At 37.0% G+C, this 27598-nt stretch overlaps 2 protein-coding genes and 1 long non-coding RNA gene across 4 annotated transcripts; all 3 read right to left on the minus strand.

The window, feature by feature from the left end:
* Window positions 1-1507: 1507 nt before the first annotated feature.
* On the minus strand, window positions 1508-2076 carry LOC132622671 (uncharacterized). Its single transcript, XR_009575964.1, has 2 exons — window positions 1815-2076; window positions 1508-1726 (listed from the first exon to the last, which is right to left on the minus strand). It is a non-coding gene; the product is annotated as an uncharacterized LOC132622671 (long non-coding RNA).
* Window positions 2077-12971: 10895 nt separating this feature from the next.
* On the minus strand, window positions 12972-18577 carry LOC132623568 (mitogen-activated protein kinase kinase kinase 5-like). Of its 2 annotated transcripts, none has more exons than XM_060338346.1 (10): window positions 17559-18577; window positions 16018-16635; window positions 15832-15919; window positions 15251-15313; window positions 14995-15158; window positions 14828-14903; window positions 14484-14543; window positions 14275-14400; window positions 13694-13903; window positions 12972-13592 (listed from the first exon to the last, which is right to left on the minus strand). In XM_060338346.1, exons 1-10 carry the CDS (start codon window positions 17990-17992, stop codon window positions 13521-13523), a joined length of 1911 nt encoding a protein of 636 aa, XP_060194329.1. In that variant the 5' UTR covers window positions 17993-18577; the 3' UTR covers window positions 12972-13520. The 2 variants fall into 2 exon arrangements, with proteins under 2 accessions (XP_060194329.1, XP_060194330.1); XM_060338347.1 differs by lacking the exon at window positions 17559-18577 and adding an exon at window positions 17263-17386.
* Window positions 18578-23106: 4529 nt separating this feature from the next.
* Window positions 23107-26230, minus strand: LOC132623217 (uncharacterized). The gene is made up of 3 exons (XM_060337951.1): window positions 25767-26230; window positions 25416-25545; window positions 23107-23541 (listed from the first exon to the last, which is right to left on the minus strand). Exons 1-3 carry the CDS (start codon window positions 26127-26129, stop codon window positions 23333-23335), a joined length of 702 nt encoding a protein of 233 aa, XP_060193934.1. The 5' UTR covers window positions 26130-26230; the 3' UTR covers window positions 23107-23332.
* Between the last annotated feature and the right edge of the window lie 1368 nt (window positions 26231-27598).

Genomic DNA, 27598 nt, shown 5'->3' on the forward strand with positions numbered 1-27598 from the left:
TGAACAATGAATTTGGTCCGTGCTGTGATAATCCAATGAGCGATGTGTTGTTAGCAAAATTAATACGTACAATTAATTAAATTACAATTGTTGTCTCTATCTTGTTTTTTAGGGGATTAAAATGCATTAATCCATATCGTCCTCGTTTGCAAGTCAACTACAATCTGATAGTCCATTACCAAGCCCAGAAACCATATATACTGCAGCGGATTGGTGTGCCGGCACACGAACATGGTTTTTTTAGATTCCTTGAGAAAAAAAGTGAAACGTGTTGTCCTTTGATTTCGGACATGAATCTACAATTTTTAGACATCAAACGTATTTCAAATTGAAAAGAAATTTGGGGACTTGTGTAATGAATAAAAGTTTGAATATAAAATCCCAACAGTATTTTCAAGGGTAAGAAAAAGAATTTAAGCATGTGAAAAGATTATCGTAAGGCTTTGGAACATGAAACAGTTTTGCCATTAAAATGAGCTTCCTGTAACGTGAAACATCACCTTGATCGACAAAAAAAAAAAACTATTTTGAAATAAGAGCAGTTTTTCTGGTGGCACGAAAAGTGAGGCGTTCTCACATATCATTGGAGAATATACTGTTTTAAAAGCGTAATACTACTGAGTAACACCAGTATAAATATAATGTATCTCTACGGGCTTTTCGAACAAAATGGATTATAACGGCGCTGGAAAACAAAAGAAAACATGCTTTCATTTTCAACCAAATATTATCCAAATGATTACTTAGCATCACCAAAGTAATCTTGACATAATTTTAGGCTCGAGCAGAGGAATGAAAAATCTCTTGATAGGGAGCGTTTAACTCCTCTTAGCGGGTCTAATTCAACAAGAATTTGAATTAGTTGAATATATGAACTTCGAATCCAGATGCCTAAAAAATATAGCATAAAAAAATTAGTTACTAGTAATAACCAACTTGATATTATAGAAATTCGCAGAATCAAGCAATGTGGTTAATAGGGCTTTTTAGGCCAGACTGCCAATGGATGTACGGACCAACATCACTTAGATAATCCTGACCATTCTTGAACTCTCTGGTCTCTGCTCAACTCTAATTTGCCCCCATTATTTAGGGTTAATACATTAAAAAAAAAAAAATGAACTATTCACCTTTTACCACTTTCATAGTACTTAAACTATGGAATATTGTTATTGCGCTGCCTAAAATACTCCGTCCGTTCTATATTACTTGATCACATTACTAAAAATATATATCCCAAATTACTTGTCTATTTATAAAATTAAGGTAAAATTAATTATATCTTTCTCATCTTACTCTTAGTTTCAAATGTTCTTGAAAATAGTTAATATTGCTTAAAATATGTATTTATTGAAGAAAGATAAGGATAAAGTAATAAAATTTAAGAGCGTACAAAAAGAAAAGTGGCCAAGTAATATGGGACGGAGGGAGTATTCCTTGTTGAAAAAGACCATAATAACATGGTTTGAAGACAAACGACCATCTCATTAGAAGTTCACAACAAAAGAGGAGTGAATAACTTTGATTTAGATAGACTAATGCAGTGAAAAATCATGCTAACCAAAAGTGAACGAACATAATAAGTTCATCTAAAAACTTCCCTTTTGGAAAAACTAAAGTACGGAGTACTTCTAATAGTTGTAATATGTATCCCTAAGAACACCAGAAATCAGTGCAGCACAAGTACTCCAAAAGGGTATCAGTACAGTCGCAAAAGCAAGAACAACTGCAGAAACACAACGAAAAGAATAAAGAGTTAACCAATTATTGGTCTGATTATAACAGTAAGAAAAGAAAAAAAGAGAAACTAATACCATTGGTCGATTCTTTTGTCCTGCTCATCTTCAATTGGGGGATAGTTTTTGCTTGAGATATCCATGGCCTCTACCTGTGGCGGATCCATCACTATTGTCTCTCTCAAGATGAAGATTTTGTTTATGGAAATTTTGGATATTGAAAGGAGATGGACGGGCAATAGGAAGGGCACGTGATTGCATTTTGATTGGGGTACGTTTGTTTGGTTTTATTTTGGTTGGCCAGTTGGATGATTCATAAAAAATGGAAAGAAGATCAAAGTCTTTCTACTTTCTATATTTATTCGACAGCCCACAGATACACACTTTATTCTATCATTAATTCTTTTTCATTGACGTTTGTCTATTTTCGGTTGACCCAACTTTCAACAAGGTTCTAGTAAGTCGCACCTTAATTTGAGTTTATTTAGTGTCAATGTCGCTATATAATGTTCAATTTGTATTTAATGAATACTCATCCATCTACTTAGGGCCGGTTTGGAAAGCCACCCAGGTAATTAGAATTGAGTGTAATTACACAGCTTGACTTATTTGTTTGACCAAATAATTACACAGTTAAGTGAGAATTGGGTGTAATTACACTCTCCAATTCTCAAAGGGGGGGGGGGGGGGGGGGGGATGAGGTTGAGAACCGGACGTAATTATACCCTGTAATTACAAGGTTACTTTTGTAACACCTCGTACTTTTAACGTAAGCTTTAACCATGATCCTACTTGGAAAATCAGATAAAGAATGTGGGAATTGGAATTTTCCCGTTCAGTTGTGAGATAGTGGTTTACGCCCATGAACAGTGGACGTATTTCACTATACGGCCCGTATTTCAAATCGTAAACTGAAACCAAGAATTTCTGAACATTCTGGAATTTGGCATTTTGATGTCACATGGTTAAATACGGACCGTATTTTAGTTTACGGCCCGTATTTCAACATTTATTTGGAATTTGGGAAAACTTCCTTGATGAAAGTTGTAGATCTTTGAAATACCTTTCCAACGGTATATTATGGGGGTCAAACGGACATCTGTACAAAGAGTTATGGCCATTTTACTGAAGAGACGCAGTGTAGTCCATATTGCAAAATACGACCCGTATTGCAGTTTACGACCCGTAAACTGAAAATACGGCCAGCACAGTGCTGGACGTAAACTGCATTTTCCCAGGACAGTATATATTCGTCCATACCAGTTCAAATCATTATTTTCATTCCTTCAAGCCCTAGAACGACTTCCTACCCTCTCCCATCTTCAAGAACACCAAGGTAAGCCTACTCTAATTATTCCAACTCAATTCTAACACCTATCCTTGTAATCTAAACAAGAAATTATCATTCTAAAACTAGGGTTTTCAAGAAAACCCATCTCAAGGTTCAAGAATTCAAGATTTTGGAAATCTTCTTCAAAGCTCAAGTCTTTAATTCACGTTTTGGAGCAATTAAGGTATGTAGAACTTCCATCCACATGTGGGAATCTCTACGTTCTTCCCCATGCTCCGTTTCTTGATATCCATGAAGTTCAAACCCTAGGGCATTAAACCCAACATATTGGTAGCCCGTATTTATGTATTTATGTACATGAATTTTGTATCTATATTCGTTATTGTATTCCTAATCTTCCATTTCGGTTATTAGGAACCCTAGCTTAATCCATGAATCATGAATTCTTCCTCATGTATTCTCATTATGTTTATATGAAACTTTATGATTTTATGTAGCAAGTTACAAACATGTTTTAAAGTCAATTATATATATATATAATTATGAACTATTGTTATTACTCATGAATCAAGAACATGTTTGCAAGACTATGACAAGTTATCTCATGAAACCATATTGCAAGATATTTCATGAAACCAAGTTACAAGTTATTTCATGAAATCATGATTACAAGTTATTTCACGAAAATCATGGGCTTCTTAGCCAACTATATTATGTTCATGTTTTGGGAATTGCTTAGTTAACCGAGAAGGCTCAAATAGCCTGAAACTACGTAGCCACCGTAGGATAAGGGTTGTCAGCAAGGAGGCAACACCTTCATTATGCAGTTTGGATCCTTACATGCTTATTATTACTTAAATCTCATATCCCTGGCAAAGTTGTGAGTGTTCTGCTGGTAGGACGCAAGTACCAGACCATGTTGTCGGTTATACTATAGCATTCCCCACGTTACAAGTAGTTTTACATAAAGTATTTCTATTGATTACTGTTTTAAGACTTCACTCACGTTTCATGTTCATGTTCAAGTTACATTCAGTTTCAGTTCATATCCTATATCTATGTTGTGCCATGTTCTTCATTTCAGCAGGTTTTACATACTAGTACTATTCACTATGTACTAACGTCCCTTTTGCCCGGGGCATGCACTTCACGGTGCAGATACCGGTTTTCAGGAGCATACATCTGCGCAGTAGGATCACTTTAGATATCAGCTTATTGGTGAGCCCCACTTCTCTCGGGGTTCAACATGGAGTCTGCATTAGTATTCAGTTTATGGTAGTCCAGTCCATGTCCTGGTGGTTAGTATTCAGACATGTTTTAGAGGTTTCATAGACATATGTTAGTTCACAGAGTCAGTTATGCTTTTATGTTTGCAAACTATTGTGTTTCCATGATATTTCATGCTATGAGATAATTTCAAGACTTTATTCCGCAAATTACATTTTCATGATTTATTTAAATTGCATCATATAGATTATATTGTTTTGATGCCCATGTTGACAAGCAAGCCATGAGGTTCGCTCGGACACATGCAAGCAAGGCCCGAGTGTCGTGTTATGCCCAGGCCATGGTTCGGGGCGTGACAAAGCTTGGTATCAGAGCCTAGGTTCGAGTGTCTTTAGGGAGTCTATGAAACCGTGTCCAGTGGGGTCACTTTTATATGTGTGAGGGCCCCACACATATAAACAGTTGACCACCAAGACATTCAGGATTGTCTCAATTCTTTCATATTCTAGATCGTGCAGTTAGAGCAGTACTTTTAGGCTATCTTTCTAATTCGTGCGTGTACGTATTTTCAGAAAATGCCTGCGAAAAGGAAGTACACCAAAAAGGCTACAGCCACCAGCCAAGGGGCTACTGCGGAAGCAACTCGGGATGAGACTGTTCCGACTCAGACAGCAGCCCCAACCGCTCCTACAGTAACACCTCCTATTGATTCGGATGGGGATGTTAGGAATGCTATTAATATGCTCACACAACTGGTAGCAGCTCAGGCCCAACGTCAAGAATATGGGTCAAGCTCAAGAGGTAATGGAGAGTCTTCTAAGACTAAGGACTTTCTCAGGATGAATCCCCCAGTCTTTACGGGGACAAAGAAAGATGAGGACCCTCAGGACTACATCGATTCTCTTCAGAAAATCTTCAGGATTATGACAGTTACGGAAACTGAAGCAGCTACTTTTGGAGCTCATCAACTGCAGAGCATTGCTAACACCTGGTATGAATCTTGGGAATTATCCCGAGGTGAGGATGCACCTGATGCTACATGGGATGAATTCACAAGTGCCATCCTGGACCACTTCATGCCAATAGAAGTCAAAGAAGCTAAGGCTGAGCAATTCTTGAAGCTTAAACAGAATGGTAGGTCAGTTCAGGACTACTATTTAGAATTTATCAGTCTGGCTAAGCATGCTTCACATATGGTACCGGATATGAGGGCAAGAGTGAGGAGGTTTGTTGGAGGTCTTGATCCCTATTTGTACGATGGGGCCAATATTGCCGCACAGAATGTTGGCATGACTATCTCCAAAATGGTTGCTTTCGTACAGGGGAATGAGACAAGGCTGAAGGAGGAGGAAGCCTTGCAGAAAGAGGAGGACAAGGATTTCAACAAGAGGGCCAAGTCTACAGGACAGTTCAGCGGTAATGAAAACAAAAAGTTCTTTAAGAACAGATTAGCCGGACCTACTCCGTCCACGACAAGTGCTCCAGTTTCCAAGTTCAGGAAAGCTAACCGTCAACAGAATTTTAGGTGGTCAGTCTCCCAGTCTCAGGCCAGTGTGACTCAGAGTAACTTCACCAATCCGATTTGTGCTAAGTGTGGGAAGAGGCATCCTGGGGAGTGCCGCTCTGGATCAAATATTTGCTATGGGTGTGGCCAGCCGGGCCATGTTCAGCGAAATTGCCCTTCAGTCAGACAGGGCACATGAGTTAATCGGACTCAGTCAGTAAATTCATCAGTTCCTCATAATAACCAGACTCAGGCAGGACGTGTACCAGCTAGATCTGACAACACAAGCGGTGGCCCAAACCGTTTGTATGCTTTGACCGGGCGCCAGGATATCGATAACCGCACTGATGTTGTTACAGGTATACTCACCGTTTTCAGTTTCGATGTTTATGATCTCATGGACCCTGGATCCACCCTATCCTATGTCACCCCTTATGTTGCTAGGAAATTTGGTATTGAACCTGAAAAACTAAAAGAACCTTTTGAAGTGTCAACTCCAGTTGGTGAGTCAGTCATAGCCCGACGTGTCTACAAGGGCTGTCCAGTCAGAGTCTATCACCATGTTGTTCCAGCTGACCTATGTGAGTTAGAAATGGTAGATTTTGATGTAATCATAGGCATGGACTGGTTATATTCATGTTATGCGTCAGTTGATTGTAGAACCAAAACTGTAAATTTCAAGTTTCCTAATAAGCTAGTCTTAGAGTGGAAGGGTGATTCAGTAAGTCCTAAGGGTAGGTTTATTTCTTACCTCAAGGCAAGAAAGATGGTGTCTAAGGGTTATATCTATCATCTCGTTCGGGTTAGGGATTCAGCTTCCCAGACCCCAACTCTTCAGTCAGTCTCTGTTGTTAATGAGTTCCCAGAAGTCTTTCCCGAGGACCTTCCCGGAATCCCTCCTGATAGGGAAATTGATTTCGCAATTGACCTACTCCCAGGTACGAAACCTATATCTATTCCACCTTATAGGATGGCTCCAGCTGAATTACACGAGCTTAAGGCTCAACTCAAAGATCTTTTAGACAAGGGTTTTATCCGACCCAGTGTCTCTCCATGGGGTGCCCCAATCCTTTTCGTTCGCAAGAAGGATGGTTCTTTGCGCATGTGCATTGACTATCGTCAGCTCAATAAAGTCACGGTCAAGAACAAATACCCTCTTCCACTGATAGATGACTTATTTGATCAGCTTCAGGGTGCCCAATGTTACTCCAAAATAGATCTCCGATTAGGTTACCATCAGCTTAAGGTTAGGGGACAAGATATTCCTAAAACAGCCTTTAGAACCAGATATGGTCATTTCGAATTCTGTGTTATGTCCTTCGGTTTGACCAATGCCCCAACAGCATTTATGGACCTCATGAACAGAGTCTTCAAGCCATACCTCGACCTCTTTGTCATTGTCTTCATAGATGATATCCTCATTTACTCCCGTAGTGAGGCCGAGCACGCAGAACACCTTCGTATAGTTCTTCAGATTCTTAAGGACCGCAAGTTGTATGCAAAATTCTCTAAGTGTGAATTTTTGCTCAAATCAGTAGCCTTCTTAGGTCATGTGATTTCTGGTGAGGGTGTTCAGGTTGACTCTCAGAAGATTGAGGTCGTTAAGAATTGGCCCAGACCCGCATCAGTTTCAGATATCCGCAGTTTCTTGGGTCTAGCAGGCTATTACCGACGTTTCGTAGAGGGGTTTTCATCTATTTCAGCACCATTGACCAAGCTGATGAAGAAGGAAGTTAATTTCCAATGGTCAGATGCTTGTGAGCGAAGCTTTGAAGAGCTGAAGAAGCGATTGACTTCTGCTCCAGTTTTGACTTTACCAGAGGGAACTGAAGGGTTCGTGGTTTATTGTGATGCTTCGGGAGTTGGTCTCGGATGTGTCTTAATGCAGCATGGTAAGGTTGTAGCCTATGCATCTCGTCAGCTCAAGGTTCACGAAAAGAATTATCCGACTCATGACCTAGAGTTGGCAGCTATAATTTTTGCACATAAGATATGGCGTCATTATTTGTATGGAATGCATGTTGATATTTTCACAGATCATAAAAGCCTGCAGTATAACTTCAAGCAAAGGGAGCTGAATCTTAGGCAGAGGAGATGGCTCGAATTGCTTACGGATTATGATGTGGATATTCTCTATCATCCGGGGAAAGCGAATGTTATAGCCGATGCTCTTAGTCGGCACTCCATGGGGAGATTAGCCCACGTTGATGCAGATAAGAGAATTATGACCAAGAAAGTTCACCATTTGGCTAGTCTTGGAGTTCGACTTTTGGACTCCGAGGATGGCGGCGTAGTTGTTCAGAATAGAGCCCTTTCCTCTTTAGTGGTTGAAGCCAAAGAGAAACAGTTTAGTGATCCCTACTTGTTGCAGCTGAGAGAGGGGATTCACAAACATAAGACGACGGCTTTTGAACAAGGGGGAGATGATGGTACCTTGAGGTACCGAGGCAGATTATGTGTTCCAGATGTAGATGGGCTCAGAGAGCGAATCATGTCAGAAGCTCACAACTCCAGGTATTCCATTCACCCAGGTTCCACTAAGATGTACCATGATCTTAAGGATATTTATTGGTGGAATGATATGAAGAAGAATATAGCAGATTTTGTAGCTAAGTGTCCGAATTGTCAGCAAGTGAAAGCCGAACACCAGAGACCTGGTGGCTTGCTTCAAAATATTGATATTCCTGTCTGGAAATGGGAAATTATCAATATGGATTTTGTATCAGGTCTACCTCGCTCAGCCAGGAGACATGACTCTATTTGGGTGATCGTTGACAGGCTTACTAAGTCGGCGCACTTTTTGCCAGTCAAGACCACAGATTCAGCAGAAGATTATGCCAAGCTGTATGTTAATGAGATTGTCAGATTGCATGGGACACCAGTGTCCATTATTTCAGATCGTGGTGCTCAGTTTACAGCGAACTTCTGGAAATCCTTTCAGAAAGGATTGGGTACCAAGGTGAACTTTAGCACAACTTTTCATCCGCAGACAAATGGCCAGGCAGAACGTACTATTCAGACTCTGGAGGACATGTTGAGAGCATGCATCTTGGACTTCAAAGGTAATTGGGATGATCACTTGCCTCTTATCGAGTTTTCCTATAATAACAGTTATCACGCTAGCATTGGGATGGCACCGTTTGAAGCTCTGTATGGGCGAAGGTGTAGATCACCAATTGGTTGGTTCGAAATTGGTGAGGCAGAGTTGTTAGGACCAGATTTGGTTTATCAGGCTATGGAGAAAGTCAAGTTAATACAGGAGCGTTTGAAAACGGCTCAGAGTCGCCAGAAGTCTTATACAGATGTGAGGCGAAGGGACTTAGAATTTTCAGTTGATGATTGGGTGTTCCTAAAAGTCTCACCCATGAAGGGTGTTATGAGATTTGGCAAGAAAGGGAAACTTAGTCCCAGATATATTGGACCTTACAAAATCCTACGAAAGGTCGGTCTAGTAGCTTATGAACTTGAGTTGCCACAAGATTTGGCTGCCGTACATCCCGTGTTTCATGTGTCCATGTTGAGGAAGTGTGTAGGAGACCCGTCGTTGGTTGTTCCTGCTGATACTATAACAGTTAAGGATGAGTTGACTTATGAGGAGATCCCCGTAGCCATTCTTGACCGCCAGGTTCGTAAGTTGAGAACTAAGGAAGTAGCCTCAATGAAAGTCTTGTGGAGGAGCCAGAAGGTTGAGGAAGCTACATGGGAAGCCGAAGAGGATATGAAATCCAAGTACCCATTTTTGTTTGAACGGCAAGCAGAGAACCTTCAAGGTAACTTTCCGTAGCCCATGTCATGTTATGTCTCATGTTTCACGCTCATGTCATGTATCCAGCACTCATGTTTGTTGTCTCATGCCAGAAGTATCTATGTTTTCAAGTAATCACATCATTTCATGTCTCATGTTTCATGTCATATTTTCTTTACGCTTATGTATCCAAGCCATGCTCAGTCATATTCTTAACCATGACCCATCATTCGAGGACGAATAATCCTAAGGGGGGGATATTCGTACTTTTAACGTAAGCTTTAACCATGATCCTAGACTTGGAAAATCAGATAAAGAATGTGGGAATTGGAATTTTCCTGTTCAGTTATGAGATAGTGGTTTACGCCCATGAACAGTGGACGTATTTCACTATACGTCCCGTATTTCAAATTGTAAATTGAAACCAAGAATTTCTGAACATTCTGGAATTTGGCATTTTGATGTCACATGGTTAAATACGGACCGTATTTTAGTTTACGGCTCGTATTTCAAAATTTATTTGGAATTTGGGAAAACTTCCTTGATGAAAGTTGTAGATCTTTGAAATACCTTTCCAAAGGTATATTATGGGGGTCAAACGGACATCTGTGCAAAGAGTTATGGCCATTTTACTGAAGAGACGCAGTGCAGTCCATATTGCAAAATACGACCCGTATTGCAGTTTACGACCCGTAAACTGAAAATACGGCCAGCACAGTGTGGGACGTAAACTGCATTTTCCCAGGACAGTATATATTCGTTCATACCAGTTCAAATCATTATTTTCATTCCTTCAAGCCCTAGAACGACTTCCTACCCTCTCCCATCTTCAAGAACACCAAGGTAAGCCTACTCTAATTATTCCAACTCAATTCTAACACCTATCCTTGTAATCTAAACAAGAAATTATCATTCTAAAACTAGGGTTTTCAAGAAAACCCATCTCAAGGTTCAAGAATTCAAGATTTTGGAAATCTTCTTCAAAGCTCAAGTCTTTAATTCAAGTTTTGGAGCAATTAAGGTATGTAGAACTTCCATCCACATGTGGGAATCTCTACGTTCTTCCCCATGCTCCGTTTCTTGATATCCATGAAGTTCAAACCCTAGGGCATTAAACCCAACATATTGGTAGCCCGTATTTATGTATTTATATACATGAATTTTGTATCTATATTCGTTATTGTATTCCTAATCTTCCATTTCGGTTATTAGGAACCCTAGCTTAATCCATGAATCATGAATTCTTCCTCATGTATTCTCATTATGTTTATATGAAACTTTATGATTTTATGTAGCAAGTTACAAACATGTTTTCAAGTTAATTATGTATATATAATTATGAACTATTGTTATTACTCATGAATCAAGAACATGTTTGCAAGACTATGACAAGTTATCTCATGAAACCATATTACAAGATATTTCATGAAACCAAGTTACAAGTTATTTCATGAAATCATGATTACAAGTTATTTCACGAAAATCATGGGCTTCTTAGCCAACTATATTATGTTCATGTTTTGGGAATTGGTTAGTTAACCGAGAAGGCTCAGATAGCCTAAAACTACGTAGCCACCGTAGGATAAGGGTTGTCAGCAAGGAGGCAACACCTTCATTATGCAGTTTGGATCCTTACATGCTTATTATTACTTAAATCTCATATCCCTGGCAAAGTTGTGAGTGTTCTGCTGGTAGGACGCAAGTACCAGACCATGTTGTCGGTTATACTATCACTTTAGATATTAGCTTATTGGTGAGCCCCATTTCTCTCGGGGTTCAACATGGAGTCTGCATTAGTATTCAGTTTATGGTAGTCCAGGGCCATGTCCTGGTGATTAGTATTCAGATATATTTTAGAGGTTTCATAGACATATGTTAGTTCACAGAGTTAGTTATGCTTTTATGTTTGCAAACTATTGTGTTTCCATGATATTTCATGCTATGAGATAATTTCAAGACTTTATTCCGCAAATTACATTTTCATGATTTATTTAAATTGCATCACATAGATTATATTGTTTTGATGCCCATGTTGACAAGCAAGCCATGAGGTTCGCTCGGACACATGCAAGCAAGGCCCGAGTGCCGTGTTACGCCCAGGCCATGGTTCGGGACGTGACAAATTTTTAGTTTATTTCTTTTTTGTTTATTTTAATTTCTTTTTATTTTTATTATTTTAAATTCTTTTTATTTTTTATTTCTATTATTTTAATTTATTTTTTTTAAATGTATTTTTTTTATATTTTTTATTTTTTATTTCCTTTCTTCTCATTCCCAACTTTTACTTCTTGTGATTCTATGTAATTGCTCTTTTGTTTTTATTCATTTAGCATAACCGTGTTATTATATTAATTTTTGAAACTGCACCTCTTAATATTGAAAAAAAATGAGTCATTAACAAAGTTGACATATAACGAGTGACGTTATTAAAGTAAAATTTCGTCGTGAATGAGGTTATAGACTTATATTTTTCCTTTCTTTTGAATTATTTACTTAAGTTACGTTAGAACTTACTTATGTAATGTTGAAATTTGACATAACAGTATTATGTTAAACTTTTACTTTTGGGTTTTGAATTGAGGTTATATTTTCAATTTTAAGTTATTTGCTTTCACATTGCATGTTGTTTATTTTTTACTTACATTTGATGAATTTTTTGTGTCAAACATTTGAATAATCTTATGGCATTATATTTATAAATATTATTTTTTTGTCAAACATCCAATCCATGACGTTCTCACAAGAAAAGTCATATTTTAAGTTTTATAATTAATTAAAATTAAATATTATTAATTTGTAAAATATATATCAATATTTTTATAATATTAGTTACAAATATATGATTATTAATTAATATAGTTTCAAGAAACAATGTGTTATTGAATAACTAATTTAATATCATTTATAAAGGTAAATATTTTTTAAATATTAAATTTAATTTTTTATAATTAAATTTTATTTTTAAATTAAACTAACTGTGTAATTACACTTGTGCAACCAAATAGCACGCTTGTAATTACACTGTAATTACGTTATGACAAACAAATAAGTCGGTGTAATTACACTACTGTGTAATTACTAGACAGTAATTACACCAATTCCAATTACCAGGTGGCTTTCCAAACAGGCCCTTAATGAATTTAAGTACCAAATTAAGGGTTCTTAAACTTCTCTTAATTTATTGAGTCTCTACTACAAGTATTATTTATCATCGCTCTTTCCAGATTTGAGTACAAGTTCCTAGAATATGTTAACCTCATTCATCAAGTCATTTTTCTTTTCTTTTTAGCTGATCAAAATGTCATGAGAAATTTAACATACTGAAAAATCTAGCCATTACAGACACAAGAGTGGCAGTGCTTCGTCAAAATAAATTAGCTGCCCCAAGTTGCAATATAAGCGAAACACTAGGCATGATTGTGAAAAGTTTGAAAAAAAAAAAAAATTGAGTATGAGATTCAATAACGATTGAGTAATTCTTAAAGCATTTCATTTTCTTTTGATTGTTGTTAAAGCTCCTCCTTTCGAAGTCATTACAGAAAACCTACTTCTAAACTCCAAGGTCTGCAGGAAAAAAATTCCCTGGACGATAAACCTATGTTCCTCTCGAGGTGTTAATATGGACAAGAAGCTATCTACACAGCGCATATATAAAAGGTCTCCATTGTATTCACAAGTCCAGGTCTCGTTGAAAGAGACTTCTAAAAAATGGCTGCTACTTCCATCCCAAAATCAGTTGAGGTATTGTAATTGCACCTGGTTTAGGCAAATGACTTTACATTTGCAATAGTGCTAACATCAATACCCCGAGCATGGTGGGGATTAACTGTGGACAGGGCCATAGGAGTAATCTCCATAAATTAAGTTGGAATTTCAATGATGCACAGCTAGCCTATCCTAATTGCACAGAAGATGAAGTATCCAGGCATGAAGAAATGCCATCTCATGGATGTGTTCGCGTAAGCAGTCCCATCATTTGGAATCTAATTTTCACTTCATTGACAGTTCTTTTGAGAGCTACCTTTCTAGCGATAAACGCCCTTGGTCAAGATTGTATGTTGTCTGCTCTTTTTGAGAATTCAACTTTTCCTGTTAAAGTTACACTATTGCATTGAGGATCACAACTCACAACCCACAAAAGAGAAATGGATGAAGCAGAACTGGAGAGGAGAGGAATTGAAGCTACTTACTTTGACTCGGATCCCACCAACTGGTTTGAGAAAAGAAGGTACATCTGGCTGATGAGAGATTCTCATAAATCGATGTTCTAATAACATGCTGGCCGAGGGCCTCTCCGCTGGGTTCCTACAGAAACATAAGCGCAAGAAATCTTTCCCTTCAGGTGATAATGTTTCCGGTATTGGAGGCGTATCTTTTAGAACCTTGAACATGGCAGCAGCCTGCAAAAACGGATATTGTTAATGTGGCACTGCTGGATAGGGAGACTATATGGACCCATTTACTACAAACCAGATAAACTTAGGTGTAGTGAAATCAAAAAATCCCCTAGACATGATGCAAAATAAAGTAGCATCAGTCTTATTTAGCTAATTAGCGTATTACTACTACAAGAAAGCCTCAGCCCTCACTTAAGAGATAGGGTTGCAAGAAAAGTATTCATAAAAAGAGGCAGACTTCTTGACTGTGAATCTAGGGGAGCATGGAAGCATGCAAAAGAATCGCATCTCCACCAAGTAAGATTACATGTGAGCTAAGCATGAGGGGAAAAAAAGATTGTGTGAGCTAAGCATGAGCAAATCAAAGTCCTTACCGCTTCATATTCACTCCAAGGTGGTTTACCATTCAGCATTTCAATTACAGTACAACCCAAACTCCATACGTCAGTAGCAAAGGCGAGATCAGTGGTAGCATCCGTCTGCATAACTGACTGAAAGAGCTGCCAGGTAACAAAAGGTATAAGCATGACTGGATGAGAGATAAGAGAACATTAGAAAGAAGTGAATGTCTCAAACAAAGTACCTCAGGAGCCATCCAGTAAGGACTTCCCTTTAAGGAGAGATTAGCTGCTTGCCCATTAAGCTACATAGAAAGAGAAAGGTTCAAGATCAGATATAAGATTAGCAATAGTCGGCCCACAACAGTCAGTTTAAGTTATAAAGATTAAAAAAACTGCAAGCTTTATGACAAAACATTAAGTATCCTTGTTATAACTGTTATAGTTGTCATTCTAAATCTTGTTTTCCCGTTGGGTGTTGTTATTTTTGTCATTGACACTGTAGTCAAAGGGAATCTCCTAACTACATGTTTACTTCCATCATTGCAACAAAAACGAGTATACTCCATATTTTGAGTTGAGACCTTACATGCTTAGCCATCCCAAAATCTGCAAGCTTTACGACCCCATAAGCATCAACAAGCAAATTAGCCCCTTTTATGTCCCTGTACATGTAAAAAATTCAAATTTGTTCAAATTTGTTCTTCAGAAGGTTCTGTGTAACCCTCCATCATAAGCGAAATCTTAGACTTTTACCTGTGAATGGTTTTTTTGCTATGCAAGTAAGCCAAGCCACAAAGAATATGGCGAGTAAAATTCCGTACAATGGATTCTGTAATTGCTTCACAATGGTCACGGATAAATTTATTGATGGAACCAGGATGAACATATTCCAGATAGATGTAAAATCGGTCACCAACCTGCACAATCAAAGAAGTAAAGACTCTCATTAAGGACAAAATGCACCGATAAATCAAGTCTATAACTTGATTGGAGAATAGCAATTACTTACTATTTCGCTGCCGTAATACTGGACAATATTTGGGTGCTTGAGTTGACTGAGAACATTAATTTCCTATACCAACATAAAAGATGGAAACAGTTAGAAGTGGAAACCATTTGACCACAAAGATGTTTTCATGTGCCCATGATAGTGGCTTGGCTGTTGTTAACTAAATGTATTCACATTCAACAAATTCATACTTAAAATATTGAGTTTATCTAATCCAATTTAGCTTTAAAAATTAGTCAAATTGACTCTCAGGAAGCGAAAACTGCCACATAAATTGTGGCGGAAGGAGTAATAAATAAAGTCAAGCCAAATACTTATATATCTACTAAAAATCATGAAGCGGAATAAGTCATTTAAGATGTAAAGCAACTAGCATCGTGTGAAAGCTACCGAGAATTCTTCAACTTAGTAGTTTGGAACTCCAAATAATAATACAAAGGAACACAGCTGTGAAAACTCCTAAGCAGATTAAAGTGAAAAGGTATGGCAAAAAAATTAATAATGTGACTATGAACAATCAAAATCAAGACACAGAATATAAGTTTTAAAGGATTAAGAAAAGAGAATGAAGGAAATATAACCTGCTGTAATTGCCTTATGCTCTCAGCAGATTTTGGGTCATCTGGTAATAATTCGACTTCTTTCATCGCACATAAAGCTCCAGTTTCTCTGGTTATAGTAAAACAATGGGCTAAATTAGAAACTAAATGGTGTATGCAAGAGCAGAAACATATTCAAATGCAATGAGATATATTTGGAAATTATACCTGTTTGATGCAACATATACACTTCCAAATGTCCCACGCCCAATAAGCTTCCCTTTTTGCCATTGGCCTTTAATTGGTGTCAGCTCTGCATTAGGGGAACCTGGAGGAATGGAAGTAGGCTGTGAAGGAGTGGCACCTAAAGGAGGAAGTGGTAGTGGATGGACATTGCCCTGAGCACTACTATCACGACGTGCTGTTGAGCTCTCATTTGGTAATAAATGATGTAAAGGTGACGCAGATCCACTTGCGATCTTTCTACTCCTCTGTGGACTTACTCTTGGACTGTGCTGAGGAGAATTATCGACACTAAAAGCATTTTTTTCTGGGAGAACGTGGTAAGAGAAACCTGGATATTGAGGTGTGTCCGATGTAGGCATCTCCGGGGCAGAACAAACTTGAAAAGCACCGGGGAATGCCATGTAATTAGGACTTAAAAGATCCCCGGCTTTGAGTGGGCTGAGTCCGGGACTTGCATAAGGAGTCGTAGGAGCACTAATGGGTGCGCTGATCCTGATATCAGAGACTCTATCACCAACATGTAGCTTCTGAGGTGTCTTCCTAGACAACCGACTTCCCAAGTGCTCTTTTTTCTTCTTTCGAGCATCTTGGCTTGATAATCTGCTAAAACAGGATAAAAGAAGAACACAAATACAGGCTCAGTATAATCCAAACTTTACACAAGCTAGCTAACTGAATGAGCAATACCATGCTAAAAGAAAAACAGAATATCCTTCCAATTTCCTTCTTATTCCCTTCCCTTTTTGCAGATATCTGAAAAGTGAGAAGAAAAGCAAAAGTGCAAGATCAATCTATGAACCTCAATCATTTTTTTTTTTGGCAAACCCCACCCATACCAATGAGTCAATAGTATCCCATTTTGCCGAGTTGAACCCCCAATCTCATTATTGGAGATCAAGGGTCCTTCATCTACAGCAATGGTTTCTTGTCCTTTTTTTTTTTTTTCTGCACAAGTTAAGATCTATCCATAGACCAGGCCATCTTCTCTAATTCACGAGTTAATATCCATGAATTTTCAACTCTCTCCTCCAATTGTCGAAAACTATTAACCCAAATTAAAGGAACAAAATAATGCAATAGAAGCAGAGTAAAAGGTTCTATTTTACCAAGAAAACCAAATACTAATGTAGCCTGAGTTTCTTTTTTAATAAGAAAAGCAAAACACAAACCCCAAACATCCAATTTGGGATTCATAACATAATAAATTGAAAACAAGCAAGTATTCACCTAATCTTAGTGGGATAGCCCAACCCAAAACCCAGAAGACTAGTATAATAGGTGGGATAGCCCATTTAGTCTATAAACCCATTAGCACTTCTTTCTTTAATCAAAGAGGGACAATTGACACATAACATTATCCTATATGAAATCTTAGTGATTCAGTTGACTTTTACCTCTTCGGTAAGGGTTCGATTCCCCGCTTTGTTTCCTAGCCTCAATTTTTTTAAAAAAAACAAATATATATATATATATATATGAAAATTAGAACGAAACTCAGAAAAAGTTTACAAAAGATTATATACCTCCCATGGGAGGCTACAGCATCCTTTCGGGTATCTCTTTCGTTTCTATGATGCGAATGCGCGTGGGTGGGCGATGGCAATGGTACACTCGAAACAGCATCGGAGTCATGTCGGAGCAACAACTGCAGTTCCGGCAACGGCAAAGGTTGCGGTGGCGGCCTGTCGGATGATTTAGACGACGGCAAATTATTCTCGTGGGAACAGTGAGAACGCCACTCACCACTTTCATTTTCCGATAGATTTTGTAGCTTCTTCGCACTTGCGTGACGTCGTCTACGTGCGAAGAAAAAAGCCGATTTGATTGTGTAACGAATGCCTCCACTGGAGGCCAAAAGGCTATCGTCACAGTGTACTTTCGACGATGACGTGGATGAAGATGATGATGATGATGAGGAGGAGGAGGAGGATGAAAAAGCGCCCTGCCACCAACGCATTGCCCGTTGTAGTTTAGGGTCACAACATGCATGGTATGGTTGAGGCCTTAAGGAGATAATAATAACAATGCATGGTGTTTCTGTTTATTTTTGGTCAGGCTAACAAGACAAGTCTCTTACTTCCTTTCATTCAAAGGGAACGAACCGATTCCCGAAATGTCTTTCTGAATATTGCTCAATGTCAAGCGAGCTCGCTTCCGGAAGAAATTGAAAATTTTCGGGAGAATCCTACAAGATGATCACGTACAAAGTCTGGTATGTCTAACTCAAATTGTAACTTTTTGTACATCAATAATCAATGGAGATAAAAAAAAAATGCATGGGTTTTTTTTTTTTTTTTCTGGGACGAAAACAGAGGTACCTTGGGGAAGGGGGAAGGGAGGGGGGGTGGAACTTGCCGGCGTCGGGTCGGCGTCGGTGGGTTCTGCCCGGAAAAAGTTCTAAAAGGAGGAAGGAATGGAGAGTTTTAAGGGGAAAAAATGATAGGAAAAGGACAAGAAAACTATGTCCATCCTGAGGTCAAAAAATAACTCTCCCGTTCCCCTCTATGCTTTCTGTCTTTCTTCTTCCTCCTTTTATTCTTCATCTAGTACATTTCTGTTATTCCAAAATGTTTATTTTAATGTTTAAAAAAATAAAAATATAAAAATAGTATATGTGCTACTCCACTTTTTGTCAATTTTCTTTGACGGTGAGGGGACAAGACCAACTTATTGGACCCACCTCTCTTGAATGTTTTTGAATGATTTGGGGTCTTCTGCTTCTTCTTAGACATTCAGGGGTCTTTTGGTTCAACGCCAAATTATACATAAATTAATAACGCAAAAATTAATAATACATGAATTAGCCATAGGAATTATTTTTGTTGGGTATTTGATTCATTACATTAAAATTAGACACAAAAGATACTATTTGAATATTTATTTATTTTTAAAATTTAAAAAATAACCTGTTATAATTATACCCTTGAATGCTTGGTCGTTATAGGTTTCTTGGAATAAAACAGGGCTAATTTTGTCATTTTATTTTTTTATCGATGAATAAGCTATTCATCGATAAGTTATCCATGGTGATGGTGGGATAAGATAATAAACCCTTTGGTGTATTACATAATCCATGTATTAGTTGTACATGTCCCAAAATATCAACTAAATATGGTATAAAATAGTACCACATCTAATACCATGACTATTTGAACTAAGACCTCCTACCGAACAAGCTCTTACTTTTATTGCACTTCATTTATTGAACCGTAATTATGGATTTGAATAGCCGGAAAACAAATATCTAAAGAAATTTTGCTTTGCCAGGTTGCTCTTGCAGAGCAATTTTTTTTTAGGACTAATAGTCTGTTTGGCCAAGCTTATTTTTCCTCAAAAGTATCTTTTTTTTTTAATAAGTGCTTATTTTTTAAAAAAAAAAAAGGAAGTGTTTGGCTAAGCTTTTGGGAGAAAATAAGTGATTTTGGGGAGTAGCAGAAGCAGTTTTCCAAAAGCTAAAAATAATAGTTTTTACCAAAAGTACTTTTGAGAAAAATATACTTAGAAACACTTTTTAAAAGCTTGGCCAAATACTAACTGCTGCTCAAAAGTGCTTTTAAAATTAATTGGCCAAACACAAATTATTTTTTACTAAAAGTGTTTTTTAAAAACACTTTTCAAAATAAGCCGATTTTAGAAGTTTGGCCAAACAAACTATAGTATTTACAAGATTAATAAATAAATAATCAGTCTCATTCCCACTCTGCCCCACCTTTTGAATTTTTGTCAGAGATAGGGGTAAATTTGGCCTCATAGTATAACGGTAGGGCTAGATTTGACCTGATAGTATAACACTGATAAATATATTAAAGGCGGGGGAGGGGGGGGGGGGGGGGGGGGAGAAGTGGTTAATTTGGTCTTTTCCCCTTTCATTTTAACTGGAAATATATAGCCTGTTTGGTCAAACTTATTTTTCTCCAAAAGTACTTAATTTTTTCAATAAGTGCTTATTTAAAAATAAAAATAAAAAGGTGTTTGGTCAAGCTTTTGAGAGAAAATAAGTTTTTTTTGGGAGTAGCCGATGCAGTTTTTCAGAAGCTAAAAAAATAGTTTTTACCCAAAAACATTTTTGAGAAAAATAAACTTAGAAGCACTTGTTAAAAGTTTGGTCAAACGTTAATTGTTACTCAAAAGTGTTTTTTAAGTTAGTTGGTCAATTACAAATTAATTTTCATCAAAAATAATTTTTTAAAAAGCACTTTAAAAAAATATTTTTCAAAATAAGCTAATTTTAAAAACAGGCTATAGTCCGTTGGAAATTATAATGTTTGCGATCAACTTTTCATTCTGACGAGGTCAAAAAGTGAATTTTTATATATCTTCTCCACCTTACATATTTATAATCATTTGATTGTCAATCCAATTATCATTGATATTAATTTGCAGTCCATTTTTCCACCTTCATTTTTAAGATACCCGAGTTTTTAAAGTCCATGTCATACCTTCCGTATATTATGTAAATTGTTCACTCCCCAGTTTAAAAAGACTTTTCGGAGGCAGGTCATGAAGTGAAGAACGTGTTTTTCATTTTTACCGATCAAAACTAAGTAATGAGAATCATTTCATTGTAAAAGAACAACCAAGAAGAAATAAGGTGACTCACATTTTTCCCGCATAGAGTCGTGTTTTTCATTTTCCTATTTCGTTAGTAATTCTGAGGAAATTGCAATAACTGAAAGGGACAAGACTTGGAGTAGACCAAAACATATGAATGTCAACACGCTGCTCCGTCCAGGCTGTCTCGTTTTATTAGGAGTAACAGACTTATTAGTGAAGTATTATTTAGTAAGTAAACGTAAAATATTATTTTTAAAATATTTATATATAATTTGGATAAACGTTAGTATGATGTTAAAAGTAGGGGTGGAGGAGTGGATGATACAATTAGTATACAATGTTACTTGTGAAACCTTTTTTTTTTTTTTTTTACTTTCACCAAGAAAGTCATCTTCTTGATTTTTTATGGTACTTCTGTTTAAAAAATTATTTTTCAAAATATTTTAACCAACAAGATATGATAAAATTGAAAAGTATTTTCCTATGTATACACACCTTTATTAGTCCAGCCTCCATCTTCCTCTTTTTTTTTTTTTTTTTTATGCCATCTTCCTCTCTTGACCCGTTCATTTTAGGCAACAGAAGCTTGCTAGTTGCCAGGTCTTCCGCATGTTACATGAACGGATATTGACAACTAGTAAGTGATATAGGAAGTATTTTTTGTTTAACTGGAAACATAGTCCATTGGAAACAGGGCGGATCTATGTATAAGCGTGGGGGTGTTATATGTGTATGTACGTAAAGGAAAGAGTATAGATCATAATCCTGCCACCCAGAGGAATGAGTGAGCACATAGTGCCAGTGGTGAAATGTCACATATAAAAGCTTATGACTCAACTCTCTAGGATAAACACCAACTGATGATGTGTGCTTCCTGGCACGATTGTTAGTAGGTTAACCTTTTCTATGGTGGTCATTGGTTCGAACCCAATTACCACTTCCCCTTTGGTTCAAAAGAAGGTGTTTGTGGCTAAGAAGTCTTGAACCCAAGATCTCCTCTAACTTCTGAGTCACCAAAACCAACGGGCCAAGACTTTTTCTTGTCTAAATATTAGATGAAAAACGTATATGTTCTATGTACTCTCTGAAAATACTAGCATCATTTATGTAAAATGCTACACATCTACTATTCAAAGCGGTATGGCACCCGGAACTTTCAAATTCTGGATCCGCCTCTGATTGGAAATTATAATGTTTTCCATCAGCTTTTCATCTGACGACGCAAAAAAGTGAATTATGATAAATCTTCTCCACATTAAATTTTTATAATTCTTTGATTATGAACCCAATTGTCAGTGTATTTTAAAGTTGAACTCATAAACTTGAAATTCCTGATCTGTATACGCTCTCAAACCTGATTTTTCTACTTCCATTTTTTAGGTAACAAGAGTTTTTAAATTGCCGGTCATTCCATCCGCATAATATTGTGCAAATTGTGGATTCCCCACAGTTTGAAAAGACTTTTACGGAGCAAGGACATGAAGTAAAGATCGTGTTTTTTCATTTTTACTGATCTAAGTTAACTATTAAGAATCATTTCATAGAAAAAAAAAAAAAAAAACCAATAAGAAGATATAACGTGATTCCCATTTTTCCCTATAAAGTATGGAACGTGTTTTTCATTTTGACTGATCATGTGTAATCCGACAATCTATTTCATTAGTAATTCTGAGGAAATTACAATATCTGAAAGGGACAAGACTATGTACGGAGCTAAGACTTGGGAATAGACAAAAGTATATGAATGTCAACACACTGCTCCGCCCAGGCTGTCTCATTTTATTAATAGACTTGCGGTGTGTTTGGACAAGACTTCAATAGTAGTCATAATTAGTAAACATAAAATATGTACCAATAAAATTTATATATAATTTAGATGAACATCACAGGGATCGTTTGATTATGATATGAAAATTCTGCAAACCTTGTATCACGTTGGTGAAATTATTTTGCTATGTATAAAATTCAACACACCAAATACGTTATTTGATTACATAACTCTTAACCAACAACCAAACTGACCCCATACAGAGTAATTGTGGGAGTGGACGGGGATGAGGGGATGGATGATATAATTAGCATATAATATCACTTATGAAACTTATTCTTCCTAGTTCCACTATCTATCATCTTCTTGACTTTGAAGGTACTTAGTTTTCCTAAAGAAAGAAATATTTTAACCAACCAAAAATAAAAAATAAAATAAACTTCTAACATATACAACACACCCTTAGTCCAGCCGCCATCTCCCTCTCTTGACCAGTTCATTCTATGCATCAAAACCTTGCTACTAGTTGCCGGTCTTCCGGTGGTTACATGAACGGATATTAATTACTAATAATAAGTCATATAGGATTATCTATCTTCAAAAGAGTATCCTCTTAACAATAAAAATATCCCCGAGAGTGATTCCTGCTTAAAAACAAATGCTTTAATGACGCAGCCACCGCGGGTGACCGAAGCTCAGTCCATTCCTTCCCTCCGCATCGAACTAGAAAATTGTTTGATACTAAAAACTTAAAAAGACTGCAGTTGCATTTTCCGTTTTTCATTAATGCACAGGTTTATTATTCTAGAACAAGTCCCAAAATAGCAATCTTACTACTACAGTATAGCAAAAGCTTCTAATGTGCTTTGACCGTCCTTATACATCACTCAACCGACAAAGCCTGGTCAAACTAGAACAATATTGAACTAGTAGACTTCAAATGCGTCTGGCATTTGTAAAATAGCTTCAACAAAATTAGCTATCAACTGTGGTTGCCTTAATCTTACAAACAGGGATTGCCTCATTCTTGCTTAAGAGCTTCCATGTTGGATGAACATCGATATCCTGCAGGGATACTTTGTCTTCAACATCTAGCTGACTTACGTCGACCTCAATTTTTTGAGGTATATGCTCTGCTGGGCACAAGAACTTTAGGGTAGGTCTGATCTTGTTTAGATAACCACCTGCTTCATATTAAAAGCTAATAATCATTTTCATTGAATATTTATAAACAAATATTGCATGTTGGATTTTCACATGGAATAATTAACTGCAAAGGAAGCACAGCACTATCTCAAAGCATATACTTAAATGAGCAGTAGTGTGATTTACTTCAAGCCAATGTATGCATTAAAGTTCTCTTTCGATTACATTTCTAGCACTTGACTGGATAACAAATAAGCACGTCAAAGAAACTTCAAAATGATGCTAACATAAGATTTTGAACAACAAATTGCCATTAGTTTACATGTCAACATAACAAGTAGCCAATATTTTTTTTAGGATAAATACAACTGGCCACTATTTAACTTAAGAAGGCAGTTAGTCCACAAAATTTGAACAGAAAATTAATCCCATAAAACAAGATAACCCTTTTGTGTGCTGTTATTGAGAAGGCATTTTTTCTGAACAATATACATCAGGCTTTAGTGACATATCTAGGTTTAACCAAATTTAGTTCATCATGGGGTTCCATTAGAGCAAGTATCAGGCTATGCAGTATCTTACGTGACTTACTTGAAAAACTCTCCTTGAAATATTAGATCCTCTTATTATGTTCTAATGATACAAAAACAGGCTTTAGTGACTTATCTAGGTTTAACCAAATTTAGTTTATCATGGGGTTCCATTAGAGCAAGTATCAGGCTATGCAGCATCTTACGTGAATTACTTGAAATACTAGATCCTCTTATTATGTTCTAATGATACAAAAACAGGAGCTTACTAATGTTGAAAGTGGAATTGGGAATTAGACAAATACAGAAGAGTGTTAAACTTGTAGAGCCTTGACCATGCGGTTCATTCATTATTTATGTTAATTGTTTCAAGACGTTTACTAAAATGGAGTTACAATCTCAAAGGATTAAATGAAAGTTTGCCTAAATTATTGACAAGAAAAATACTAGGCAGGAGGCTAGGACAGACAGGAACCGCTCTAAATCCTTTATTCCTTATCAATCTTCATCCACTCAAAGTGTACTTTTAACAGTATCACCTTGATACTGTTTCCTTTAATAAAAATGACTTATCAAAAAAAAATCTTCATCCACTCAAAGCATCTATCTAAGAAAAAACAAAGGGAGATTGGCGTCGGTTCAAGCAGGAATTCTCACTAAAAAGTTTTTGAGAGGGAAATTTCCATTGAAAGCAGTATTCTATCATTGAAAGGTACTTAGTTTAATTCTTCAGGCAATGCTAGAGATATATTTGCATATTGAGCCCATAAGTTGCTACATTCACTGAATCTGAGCATACGAAGTCTAGGACGATTTGTTACAGGTAGAGGTCAAATATTTTACTGGTATTTCTTAGCTTGCAGCCAGCTGGTGCTAGCAAATGTATGCTACAAAAGTATTTGTCCTTTTGAAATACGAAGGTGACTGTAATAACTACGATATACTCTTGATATTGGATCAAGTAAAATATTGATATGTGGAGTTCTCCTCTCTATGCAGCTTCAATCCGTTTGCTGAATGCAAGATAGTGTTAATGGATAATCCAGAAAACTGGATAAAGGAAGTGGTACTTCTTTATAGTTGTCATTCGGTTAGCAGTACATATCCCAGGTCGACCTTGGTTGAAGCTATTAGGTTTTAATGGTTCACCTGTTTGGGTGGAATCACTTCTTCTATTTCACATACATCACCAAACCTAACTACGGTGATACACAGAGTAAGATGCTGATATTTTTATAAGCCATACTTTAGAAAACTACCGTATATTTACAGAGCCTCATAAATCCATTTGATAAGTTACCAAAGCTCATAAAGTATAGTAGCTACAATGTTGCAGTATGACACTGGTGTTCCATAATAATCATAAGAAGAAAGGCATTTACCTTTCCTGACACCAGGGCACTCATCCTCCCCTTTGAACACAATCGGCACGTCCACCTTTAATTTTGTTCCGTCTTCCGCCCATACAAAGACCAAATTCAATATCTTCCCAGTCTCTTCATCCCTATGAAGCTATATAAATAACAGAATGAAAACATGAGTTTAAACTATCACTAAATACAACTGCTATGACACACTTGCAACTGTCCAAAACGTTGGATACAACCTTCTAATTTATACAACCTTCTAATTCAAAGTTACTAAAATGCAAACCTTTAACATGCTTTGTCTTCTATCAAACTGTAAATTACAAAACTATGTAAAAGTATGACAGAAGAAGAAGCGTGACTTGCCTTAATGGGAAGTACTTTTCCAGATTCGAGTAGAGTTGAGGAGCCCGAACCAGCTCGAATCTGAAGAGGAAATGTTGTAGAACAGAAGAAAGGAAGATGAACCGAATCAATGATCGTTTTAATCTGTTTCCTTTCAGTAGTAAGGAGGAACTTTCTAGAAACAGAGCTATCAGCTACAATAGAAGTAGGATCATTAGGTTTTGACTGGAGGTAGTTCTGTGAAAAGACTATGGCCGGAATACGACCTTGAGCTCGGTCTCTACTGGAAACTCTGGCTCCGGTGATCTCTCTAGGGATCGCTTGGATTGTGAAATATGATCTCTTGCTCTCACCTCTTGCCACCGCACGCCACCATCTCGACATCTTGTGTCTGTGTGGGGAAATGGGTCAGCTTCCGTTTCCGGAATTCGGGTTTAGGGTTCTGCTGTGATCTCTTTGCCAGGGTTTAAGCTTTCTGGGCTTTTTGATCAATAGGCTCTGGCAATTGGGCAATTTGCAAGATTATTCTTTTTCGGGGCTGGTCTTTAATTTTTGTCCCTCAAATTGCTGGTCTTTAATTTTTATCCTTTCCTTAATATTCGAGCTTCTTAATTCAAATCCTAGCTTAGTCAAAATAAAAAAATTCACAAGGTAGAGTTTTATAGAAAAATTAGGCCTATTCGGACAAAAGTTAAGCCTTAAGGCCTAACTTTTACCCAAATAGACCTAATTTTATGCAAAGGTTAAGCCTTAAGGCAGAGGTTTCGCAAAAGTCTTGCCTTATGAAATTTTTTTTTTTTTTACTGAGCTGGAATTCGAACCCAAAACCTCAAAATATTTTCAGCCACTTTTTAAACGAAGGAAAAAAAAATTAAAGACCAGCAATTTGAGGCCAAATACTAAAGACCAGTGCGTTTGAAGGCAATCCGCAAAAAAAAAAAAAATGATTGTGAATATAGGGAAGCCCAAAACTTGAGCCCTCTTTTGATGGGCTTATGCCTATTGTGTAGTCATTGAAGAAATTGCACGATTTGGCCTTCACATGGCTGGTCTTTAGTTTTTGTCCTTTAAAATCAAACTTATGTCTTTAAGGGCTCCTCATAACTTGTGAAATATTAACAACAACATACCCAGTATAATCTCACAAGTGAGATCTAGAGAGTATAGAGTGTACGCAAACCTTACCTCTATCATAGGAGGTAGAAAGGTTGTTTCCAGTAAACCATCGGCTCAAAGAAAAGCAAAATATAAACTTGTGGAATATTATGTACGTAAATAAACTTATGCCCTGTGAAAAAAAAAATTGTGCCTTGAGGAGTATATTATATACCAGCACGAAATAGGGGACAAAAGTGTAAATAACCCTTCCTTTATTAATGGACTATGACTTCAACTTAGGCCTAGTGGGGAAACCCAAAACATGAGCCCTTGCATCAGACCTAGCACACCACACTAGATGAAATCAAAAGTCTCATTGGCACATCAATACCGGTGTTAATAACTATTGGTCGAATTCAAACATTAGGCTTAGTAATATAGCCCTCGCCCCCCCCCCCCCCCCCCCACACACACACACACCAAAGAAAAATATAGCACCAAATAGATAAAGTCTACGTAATTTTTAGCAATATTGCATTACGTATTCACCCATCACATACTAGACTCCATCACCTCTAAAATCACCAAATTTCATCATTGCTATATATAAAAAATCCTCTCAGTTTATCGATGAGAAAATTTCACAAAAGTCTCAATCTTTAAATGACAACTAAACTCGTATCTGAAACGCTAATCTTTTGTTTTGAATGGATATGGTTTGGAAGAAAATAGACGAAACTATATACAAAATTTGA

Source organism: Lycium barbarum, chromosome 12 (genome assembly GCF_019175385.1).
Source record: "Lycium barbarum isolate Lr01 chromosome 12, ASM1917538v2, whole genome shotgun sequence".
NCBI classification, from domain to species: Eukaryota; Viridiplantae; Streptophyta; class Magnoliopsida; order Solanales; family Solanaceae; genus Lycium; species Lycium barbarum.

What these genes read in the sequence shown, in the direction of transcription:
- LOC132623568 (XM_060338346.1), bottom strand. Translation starts at nt 17,992, where the DNA reads ATGCGTTGGTGGCAGGGCGCTTTTTCATCCTCCTCCTCCTCCTCATCA. An exon ending in GCTGTAGCCTCCCATGGGAG is followed by an intron (nt 16,636 to 17,558) that starts GTATATAATCTT and finishes CTGTTTTAGCAG; the next exon opens with ATTATCAAGCCAAGATGCTC. An exon ending in TTGGTGGGATCCGAGTCAAA is followed by an intron (nt 13,593 to 13,693) that starts GTAAGTAGCTTC and finishes TAACTTTAACAG; the next exon opens with GAAAAGTTGAATTCTCAAAA.
- LOC132623217 (XM_060337951.1), bottom strand. Translation starts at nt 26,129, where the DNA reads ATGTCGAGATGGTGGCGTGCGGTGGCAAGAGGTGAGAGCAAGAGATCA. An exon ending in GAAAAGTACTTCCCATTAAG is followed by an intron (nt 25,546 to 25,766) that starts GCAAGTCACGCT and finishes TTATTTATATAG; the next exon opens with CTTCATAGGGATGAAGAGAC. An exon ending in GTGCCCTGGTGTCAGGAAAG is followed by an intron (nt 23,542 to 25,415) that starts GTAAATGCCTTT and finishes AATATGAAGCAG; the next exon opens with GTGGTTATCTAAACAAGATC.